Source organism: Nicotiana tomentosiformis, chromosome 11, assembly GCF_000390325.3.
Source record: "Nicotiana tomentosiformis chromosome 11, ASM39032v3, whole genome shotgun sequence".
NCBI classification, from domain to species: Eukaryota; Viridiplantae; Streptophyta; class Magnoliopsida; order Solanales; family Solanaceae; genus Nicotiana; species Nicotiana tomentosiformis.
Genome location: NC_090822.1, coordinates 84,130,568 through 84,141,220, shown reverse-complemented (window position 1 = coordinate 84,141,220; position 10,653 = coordinate 84,130,568). Strand labels below are relative to the sequence as shown.

The window sequence follows — 10,653 nt, the reverse complement described above, 5'->3', positions numbered from 1 at the left end:
GTTTTGGACAAAACTTTTGTTAACAAACATTTTTAGTTTTGTACTTTTGAGTACTTTAATTAAGAATATTACAGGCAATGACGCTATGCACTAATTAATATTCAAACTGAATAAACCGAAGTTACTGAACCGAACAAACCGAAACCGAAAGGAGAAAAATCAAACCATACCGAATTTAATTAGGTACGGTATTGGTATAGCATCTTAAGAAATCGAATACCAAAAATACTAAATCGAAATATCTAAATACAGTATCGTACCGACCTACGAACACCCCTAGTTCCTCCAACAGTTGAGAACCTAACCCAAAGAGTTCTAAAAATTCTAGATACTTCCACACCTGACTCTCGTAAGTGGAAGAAACTTTCAAATAGGTTCAACTGAAAGGCTAAGAACCATGGTGAGAAAAACTTTCCCTTTCCTTTCTTAACCGTTAACTCCATGTAATATAAATTTTTTGACTTCTTTCGACAACATGTAGGCCTTCCAAAGGGATTTTCTGTCTGTCCCACCGTCGTAGTTTCACATAACCCGAAAGTGGCCCAACAACGAATTCAAGAATTCCTTGACCATAAGAGGGATCGTGATACTGCTCTTGCTTCCGGTGAGGGCACATCTTCCCTAAATCCACAGCCCAAGGGGAAAAAATGGAAAAGAAATCATACCTCAAAGGCTGAGGCCAAGGAAAAACCTCCAGTCATAGAAGAGATCCCAGAAAGACCGGCCACAATAGTCCTTGATGAATATGAAATCGAGGACGATGATGAAGCGATTTCTCTTCAGAGAAGAAGAAAAAGAAGAACTCCCTTAGCTCAACCAGAGGACGTAGAAAGAGTCTTTATGGAGTTTGGCTTAGTTGAGAATGCTTAATCCCGCTTTCAGGCTCCAATTGTTGCCTCCGGTCAGAAGGGTTCCGCTTCTGATACTGCTCCAACTTATATTCCATCACCAGATCTATATCACCAGCTCCTGCCTCACCGTCGATTCCAACCGAACAAAAGAAAATGTGCGTTCCCTCCGCTAACCCGATAAATGGAACATAGTAAATGCCTTCCCGACATCCATCTGAAACCCTAATGGTAAATATAGTGTTACTTTTTCGGTTTCGGATGAATGTCATTTGCTTTCCAAGTCGGTGGAATATCCAACTACTTGAAGCCTTTGGCTTCGAATAAGGACAGGAGAAAAATGGGCGGTCTTTTCGCGGAATGTTTAATCAACAACAACATGCATGTTGCTGCTTAGGTTTCATCTCATTCTTCTCTTTTTCCTTTTCACTTGCTAACCAACATATTTGGTAACTTTAATCTTCGATTTTACAGACTAATCTCCTCGCCTCCGAGGGCTTATAGAAGATGATCTTGGAGAAAGAGGCACTTGCTCTAAGTCCTCGGAGACCGAAGAAGAAAATGAATATAGTGATGAAGATAAGGCCGAATGTACTGAACCTAATGTTGAACAACCTTCATCTTCGAAAGATGTAGTGGAGACTTCTCATCCTCCATACGTTGCTGATAAAGCAAATTAATGTATTTTTTTTCTTTTGTAATTATGTCGGAACCTCTATTGGGTTCGAAATCTTTTTCGAATAAAGACATCTTTTTTACTCAACTTCTGTGCAATGGATATCTTTTTGTTTTTCAATTGATAAAGTTTGGGAGTTTTTCTCATCCGGTTAACTTTAGTACCGAGAATTTATACTTCTGATTTTTACCTATTAATTATGAGAGTTTTATAAGAGAGAGCCTTTATATTTACGGTGCTCTTGAAGAGGACGTCTCCTGTTTATTCTGGTACTTGCATTTGAAGTTTAAGTAACATTCAAATGAAAAACACCATGTCATATCATTTGGACAAGAAATATCATTTAAGTAACTTTTATTTATTTCTTCTATTTCCAAAAGTACATTTATATGAGCAAAACATTTATACATTTGCTTAAGTAAATAAAGTTGCCAATACATGTGGCTAACGTGTACTACTTATTTCTATGGGGATGGTTATATAGTCTCTGGTCCTGACTCGAGATCTTTCATAGCAACTGAATTTTTAAGTTCAAGATGTAGTTCCCGGTTCTCGCAGCCCTCGGTTTCATTGATACTTTTAGTGCATTGATATACAATAGTTTCCTCCCCTAGTGTTTGGATGCAAAATATGAGAATTCGAACACTGGAGTTCTTGTTGCTATTGACGACCCTTCTTCGGAGTACGCTTTATGTTGCTGCCTCATTAAAACTTTGCCAGAAAAATTCATTTGGGACTAAAACTGGACGAAGGAAAAAAAAAAGTACAGCGCATACATTCAGTACCATCAAGGATCTTCAACAGTAGTATTTTTTTAGTTGAGTCACGTTCCAGTTACTTGGTAATTTACTCTATCTTTATATTCTAGCTGATATGAACCTTTTACCGGTTATAGCTGAAATTTGGTAAGGTCCTTCCCATGTCAGTGTCAACTTCCCAGGATTGACTTCTTGGGTATTATAAGTTACCTTCTGTAAAACCAAATCTTCGATTTTGAAATAGCGAAGACTTGCTCTACGATTGTAGTAAGATGGTACAGTTAAATTTATAACGTGGTTTATAGACACGTGAATTAAATTGATCTGATAAAATAAAGCAATAAAAAATAAAATAAAATTAAATAAGAATAATTGAATAAAAGACAAGTCTCAGCCTTGAATTGAACTTCTCCGAAAACAAGAATAATATCAAGAGCTAAATTCTACCAGAACAATGTTTAGCAGAATAAGAGAATAATATTAGCCTTTTTTCATATAAGTATTTCGTGTCCTTGCATGAGTACAAATTTCTCTAATTATAGTTAAATTAAGGAAGACAAGATCCCCAGATCAAGCTTCTCTTTAAGATGAATAAAGACCCCTCATTATAGCTACATAACGGTTGAGTGTAAATACCAGGATTTTCTGTAACAGCTGCTCATTTAATGCTGACTTCTTCAATCGGTATCTTGCTTTTAAATTCTCTTATCTAGTTTTAATGTCTTCGGAACTCATACAACACCGGTCACAAATTTGACTCCTCTCCATTTTCCCAAGTTCTTACTTAGATAGGAGACACCTATACCATTTTAAAATTAATGGCCTAGATTTAATTAATTAAAACAAGGCATTAACCATGGTTAAGTAATAGATATTTCACATATAATTTTCAGAAAATTTTATATTCCCACCTACAAACTCCATTTTTGGCACCAAAAGTTACCCCAAAAAAAGTTTGCCAGCATGTCAATCCTTTTAAAAATTTAAGTTGCAATCTACCGTAGTATATTTACCTTTTCATTATTCTGGAGTTCACTATCCTTTAAAAAAATCTTTGAAATAATTATTTAAAAACTCATCTAATTTTAACCGAAAAATTAGATTTTATTCGTATCAGAACCATGTATTGGAGAGCTTTGAATTATTATCGTTGTCTTACTTTATCCTTTTCAATGGTAGATTTGTGGTCACGTTTCAAAATTAACATATGAATGTTTCTTATTCATTTGGACCAATAAACCTTGGGATAAATTTGATTCATTTAGACATGCATATGAATACTACGAAAGGAAACGATGGTAGAAGTGGTTGGAAAGAAAATGTGATGCCCGATGGGTCATCTTTTGTTTTAGAACCTAATTCTGCACTTTGAAGTCTTAAATACCTTATTTTAACTTTTTTCGATTTGCGTGCACAGTCCGGGTATTTTTCCGGAAAAGCTTTATGTTAAAAACTGAGAAAATATGAATTTTTCGCCTTAAAATCTATTTGAGTTGGCTTCGATCAACGTTTTGAGCAAATGGACCCAGATTTATATTTTGACGGTCCCGATAGGTCCGTATCGTGATTTGGGACTTGGACGTATGCCCGAAATCGAATTCGGAAGTCCCTAACTCGAGTTATCGCACTTCGTTGAAATTTGAAAGTTAAAGGCTTAATGACTTTGAAATGTTTGGCCAATGTTTGACTTTTTGGATATCAGGTCCGTATTTTAGTTCCGAAACCCGGCATAGGTCCAATACTATATTTATGACTTGTCTGTCAAATTTGGTGAGAAACGGAGTTGGTTTGACGTGATTCGGACGTCCGGATGTGAAAATAGAAGTTTCAAAGTTTTCTTGAAAATTTCCTTTGATTTGATGCTAAATTCATAGTTCTAGGTGTTATTTTGGCGATTTGATCGCGCGAGCAAGTTCGTATAATTCTTTAGACCTGTGTGCATAATTAGTTTAGATCCCCGAGGGCTCGGGTGAGTTTCGGATAGGCTACAGAGTGGATTGGACTTATAAAATATTGCTGGTGTGTCTCAGTTCTGGTGCAGGCCTCTGATCTCGCATTTGCGAGGTCATGCCTCGTATTTGCGATATGGCAACAAACCTATCAGTTTCGCATTTGCGAACATAACCTTCGCATTTGCGAAGAGACCCAGTTGCGCAATTGCGACCAGGTCATCGCTTTTGCGATAGGGACTGGGGGAGGAGCTACTTCGCATTTGCGATTAATGGGTCGCATTTGCGATCAGGCCAGTTCGCATTTGCGAACAATTTATCGCATTTGCGATGGAAGCAGAGATGTGAAGATCTTCGCATTTGCGATTAATTCTTCACATTTGCAGGGTTCACATTTGCGAACCCCAGGTCGCAAATGCGACATCTGCAACTGATCAAAATGGGACTTAGACATGATTTTGGTTCATTCTCTCAAATTTTCAAAACAAGAAACCCTAGAGGCGATTTTTCAAAGAACCTTTCTTCCCCAAATCATTTGTAAGTGATTCTAAACTAGTTTCTTTCAATCTTTCACTATATTTTCTAAGATTTTAACCAAAAATCTTGTGTTTTCATGGTGAAAATTGGGGATTTTGAGTAGAATTAGGGATTTTTGTAAAATGGGGATTTAGACCTCAATTTGAGGTCAGATTCCAAAATAAATTATATAACCGGGCTCGTGAGTGAATGGGTGTTCATATTTCGTGACTTTTACCCGATTCCGAGACATGGGCTCAGGGAGGCTTTTTGGGGTAATTTTTTAATTTCTTGTTTTAGCTTTGATTTCATTAATTATATTAGTTTCTTACAGTTGTATTTATGGTATGTAATTGATTCTAGCTAGATTTGGGCCATTCAAAGTAGGATATTCGTGGAAAAGGCATTGTTACTGATTGATTGAGCTTGGTTCGAGGTATGTGGCTTGCCTAACATTGTGTGGGGGGAAATGTAATTAGGATTTAGTAGTGTTGTGATATGTGAACGTAGTGTACGTGAGGTGACGAGTACGTGCACGGGCTATTTATTGTAAAATCTAATTTATTTTACTGAGTAGCAACCTATTTTTTCTTTAATTTGAGTTATACCGTTTAAATGAGTAGTAGTATGTTTTCATTCTTAATTGAGCTATTCCAATATGTGTAGTTATTCTGTTTAGTCTAATATCGCATGTCTACGTGCTTTAATTGCTTATTTGAACTCTGTGAAACATACCTAGTTGATTTCCTACTTTTCCTTGTTCTTTATCAGTATAACTTTATATTGTAGAAATCTTGATATTAACTATTATATTTATCGATTTGAGTTGTGTGTTTGCTTTTGAGACTACGAGGCGGTTCCTCGGGAGTTCTCCCAACACATTTACTTTGAGACTACGAGACAGTATCTCGGGAGTTCTCCCTGCACATTTACTTTTGAGACTACGAGGCGGTACCTCGGGAGCTCTCCCTGCATATTTACTTTTGAGACTACGAGTCGGTACCTCGGGAGTTCTCTCTGCATATTTACTTTTGAGACTACGAGGCGGTACCTCGGGTGATCTCTTTGCTTATTTACTTTGGAACTACGAGACGGTAACTCGGGAGATCCCCTGCTGTTTATCCTTGTGTTGTACTGCAGTTTTTGCTCTATTTTTCTTTTATTAAATTCCAGTCTCTTAATATACTGTTATATTCCCCTGCTTTATTTATTATATACCAGTGGGCCTGACCTGATCTCGTCACTACTCAACTTCTATACATGTTTTCGTGTGCAGATCCAGGTTCATCATACCAGCCTCACTATTAGTTGTGCATTTGCTAATGTTCCGGAGACTTCAAGGTACATCTGCTCGCGTCCGCAGACCTCGGAGTCCCCCTCTATTCTCCCCTATGTCATTTGCTTTATGCACTTCTTTTATTAGATTCTAGTGTATAGAGATACTAGTTTCCTTTTGTAGCTTGTGACTTATGATGTTTCGAGTTTTGGGAAGACTGTGTATTTATAGAGTATTGATTATTGTACATGCCGAGCGGCATTGTTACTAGTTATTCAGTTATCCACTCCTGTTAGTTGCCAAGTTTTACTTCCGTTTTGTTATTTTTCGCAATTTGTTAGGCTTATCTAGTCGTAGAGACTAGGTGTCGTCACGACGTTATACACAGGGAGTTTGGGTCGTGACAGAAAATTACTACAAGAAAGAAAGAAGGAATCCTAGATAATTTGTAGCTATAATTGTAGGATTGCAAAATATATTATTTGGGAATGATTAAAAGACGGAATTAAATACTTTAACTATGGTTAGGACTTTATTTTATTGAATTAAATCTCATCCATTTGTATTTAATCATGACAAGTGTCTTCAATCTAAGTAGGAATTTTGAGAAATGGAGAGACTAGAAAATGAGGGGAGTTGGATCCACCGGTCACATGCTTATATCCGGTGTTAATTATTTGATGACTCATATCCTACATGTCTTTACTGCCACGTGTCAACTCGACGAGCGTACTTGTCATTCGTTAATTTTACCTCATACAGTTATCCCTCAATATTCTTTCAAAGTTGCATTTTTTCCAAAAGTATATAGTAAATAATTAGAATAATAATCTCTCCCCATAATATATGGTTACTTTTATTTCCACTTATCTCATTTTTGGCGTGTATGTATTTTACCTCTTCTAAAAATTTGTAACTGGAAAATTAGTTGGAATAATAATGCAAAAGCAAAAGAGGATGGTTCTCAACGACATAGTTCTCCTTCTTTCGTCTTTCTGCTCATTTTTTAATTGTGTTTTCCCATTGCCGCCTCGTTTATTTCTTCAGAATAATATATACTATTCTTTGTGGATCACTAATTCAGCGGAATATTACTTTATTATACAAGTATTATTTTACTGATGAATCTTTTACTACGTATTAAATAAACAATATCCCTTCCTTTTCTTTGCCCCAATTTCCTAGCCAAAAGCACCACATTTTTTTACACCAACTCTCTCCTCTCCTCCAATTTCTCCCTGCTTGAAGTTTGCTTACTGAAGAGACACCAAAAATGGCTGATTTTGGGAACAATCTCATCAAAAATATAATACGAACTCGTAAGCTTTATTGTATATGATAAATATCTGTGATTGATCTGATTTTCTTTTTTGGGTTAATTTTCTTAACGAGTCACTTGCATTTATCGTCTTTAATGGTGTAATGACAGTTATTATGGCTCCAGTCTATACTACAGCAGGTTACATTGCATACAGAACTGGACGCTGGTACACTTATCTCTGATTTACTTGGTCTTTAATTATTGATATTTTTGGTTATGATTCTATAATATCTGGTTAAATATATTAGCTGCTTGATCTTTATGTAATTGCAATATGTTCCATTGGTCCATTTATTTATGTAATTGCAATATGTTATATTGCTCCATTTAAAGTGGGTAAGTTTGTTTCATATTTCAAGAGGAAATGGTCCTTCAACTAGTGGCAGTAAAAGGGTTACTTGTAAAGAGGGATTAATTAAAACTACACATTTTAAGCACTTTAAAGTTTAAAGTATTCTAAACATTTTAGTATGAAGATGTTGGACCTAGCTGGTAGTATGAGCGACATTTGTTATCGTAAAGGGTTGGGGTGGAATAAATAAGATTCACCTTTGAGTGTGAAAAAAAAATGATTGAATTTTAATGGATCTTACGCTACATAAATCTAAATTAGTAGAGACCACAATGGGAATACCGGACACTTGGTGGGGAAAAAATGAGTGACACTTGCTAGGATTTATGTTATTAATTTGAGTTGGTCAAGTGCGCTTAACGTGCCATCCCTTTCGATCTTGATTTGTGGTAGAGTTGGGCGCTATGGAGAAATTGGGAGAAAATTGATATAATAGATACTTTTAAGTGAGAGAGAATCTTAAGAGAGATATATTAGGATGTTTTAGATGAGAGATTTTCAAGAGAGATATATTAGGAAAATGAAAAGTTATAAATTTTAAAATAAATTATATTATATGTAATTTTGTATTAGTGATGGTACGAAATTTAAATAAATTATATTAAATTCCTCATAAAAAATAAAGTATCATACTTATTGTTTCTAGCTAGCAATGAGAAAAGTTAATAGCAAGGTGACCTACTCAAAGAGAATACAGTTTTTCTTTGAATAGTGGAAAGCCTCTCATTAGAGTAAAATTTGAGACTCTTTAATTTTAAGTTCAAATGTCATATTTGTTTATAGTCCATAATTTGATTGGCGCAATTCGTCTGGTGGCAGGTTTTATAATCATGAAATGAGGAGGCTCGCTATAGTGAGGTATGATCCAACATTATATTCAGTATCTTAAGTTTACGTTGTCATTTGTCAATAATGAATTGGCCATCTACTAATCAAGTACTTCAATTTGTTATTTTTATAGTGCTAACGAGACGGGATGGCTGGGAAGATCAAAGAACAACGATCAACCATCCAAACCACGCCCTTTCTGGATGTGGTGATTCCTTGTTTTTGACAATATAATGCAAGTGTGATATTTTTCTTCAACAATAATTTGGAATTACTACATCCTTCATCCAAGTTTTCGTTATCCAATTACATACCTTACAATGTGTCTAATTTTTTCCTCGTATATATGTTAATTATAAGTTGATCATACGAAAAGAAAGAACTTTTTTCCAAAAAAGTCCATAACTTCAACACTGAATTTCACTAATTAATGTAATTACAACAACATTAATCCTAAAATACAACATAAATGCCCTGACAACATACTAATTAACATAAAATTGTCTCATAAGATGTGACAATTATTGTCTTGCTTACCACCCACTTCATAGGTTTCCTTATTGCTAGTTGTATTCTCTTGCTTTGCAGCTGCCTCTATTTCCATGTTAGCAATTTTAACCTCAGGTTCAGTTTGAGTAGTACTGGGCTCAAGCACAACTGGTTCAACCCAAACCAGACTCTCCATATAAGAAGTCACATAAGGAACCCCTATTCCATTTGCCCAAATACCAAAATCCTCAAATTCTTCATTTTTCGGATCATATAAAAACACATTCTTATTTATATACACAATTGCCTCTGCACCACCATCCAACACTCGCAATGGAATTATAGGACCCGACAACTCCTCGTCCAACCTTGTCACGTACAATTTTGTCCATGTCTCTTCGACCGCATACTCTTTCATTAACCATACCTCGATATCTAGACAGTTATCGACAGACGAACTCGATTTTGCACAAACAGAGAGCGATCCGTGCAACGGGCTAATACAATTGGCTTCGCGTTCGTGAGGATTTGGCAACCAAAATTCCTGAAACACCTCTTTAGCCACATTGAAAGAAAGTATAGGCAATCTCCTAGGCCTAATCTTGCCAAATTCGCGTTGTGTTAACCAATGTATGCATCCGTTGAAAAAAACCGTGTCACCGCGGGCATAATAATATTGTGAAGGAAAACGATCGCCGATTTTTTTCCACGAATCTTGTTTTAAGCTGTAAACCTCCACCTCAGACCATTGTTTCTTTTCGTTCTTTAATCTATCGTCAATGTAAGTAATTTTTACTAATTTGTGATCGGTCGTACCGTCAAAACCGAATCCGAAGTTAGGAGAGTGCCTTTGACGGTCTGGAGAGAAGGTAGAATCAGGCAACGTCCTGCATTTTCTCATTGAAGGATTCCATAAATTGATTTCTTTTTTACCGTGCAAGAAATTTGTAAGGTAACAAATTAAACCGTTACAATAGCCAACCAAGTCGTACGTGCATGGCTTAGTGTTAGTTATAGGGAAACCGGGATGAATTAGCTCCTCACTTGGACTACCAGCGTAACACCAAGATCGAAGACCTTCGTTGGGATATAATTGATACACAACTTGGAAAAGTCTCAACTTTCTGCTAACAATTTCCATGTTCATTCTATGCGCGTTCATGAAAATTGGATCGTCGATTAGAGAACACCAGGATTTACAGACACATCTAAATCGCGCAAGAGCTTCCACTGATAAGTGCACTAGAATCTTGTTGACGATTTTTTGATCTGTGAATAATGATTTCTCCATTTTATTCGTCACATTCGTAAAACAATTGATGGCTACAATGGTAGGATCTTTTGGAGTAATATTTGAATTAGAAAGAGCATATGAACGATAGTTAAGAACGAACAAATTAAGCATAAGGGTAAATCAATATGGGATCATGCAGAAAGAAGCTTGGTTGACAAATCCTAAGAAAGCTGTGGAGAATACTGGTTTTGCTGAATTTTAGCTTTCCTTGTTTAAGTTTGAGAAAATGTTTCTTGATAGCCATTACCTGGGGCTATCATATTAATTTCTTATTGTATGACAAATGTAAGGAAGGCAATAATTTCGAAATTAAATTTGCTAATTCATTACTATTGTACCCCCAAAA

The 10,653-nt window shown here is 35.9% G+C and overlaps 1 protein-coding gene and 1 long non-coding RNA gene across 2 annotated transcripts; one reads left to right on the top strand and one right to left on the bottom strand.

The window, feature by feature from the left end:
* The first annotated feature begins 7,035 nt into the window (after positions 1–7,035).
* LOC104085136 (uncharacterized) lies at positions 7,036–8,854 on the top strand. The gene is made up of 4 exons (XR_683771.4): positions 7,036–7,342; positions 7,453–7,510; positions 8,516–8,554; positions 8,658–8,854. It is a non-coding gene; the product is annotated as an uncharacterized lncRNA (long non-coding RNA).
* Positions 8,855–9,029: 175 nt separating this feature from the next.
* On the bottom strand, positions 9,030–10,304 carry LOC104085135 (F-box/kelch-repeat protein At3g23880-like). The gene has a single exon (XM_009589101.2). The coding sequence runs from the start codon at positions 10,302–10,304 to the stop codon at positions 9,030–9,032; it is 1,275 nt and encodes a 424-aa protein (XP_009587396.2).
* Between the last annotated feature and the right edge of the window lie 349 nt (positions 10,305–10,653).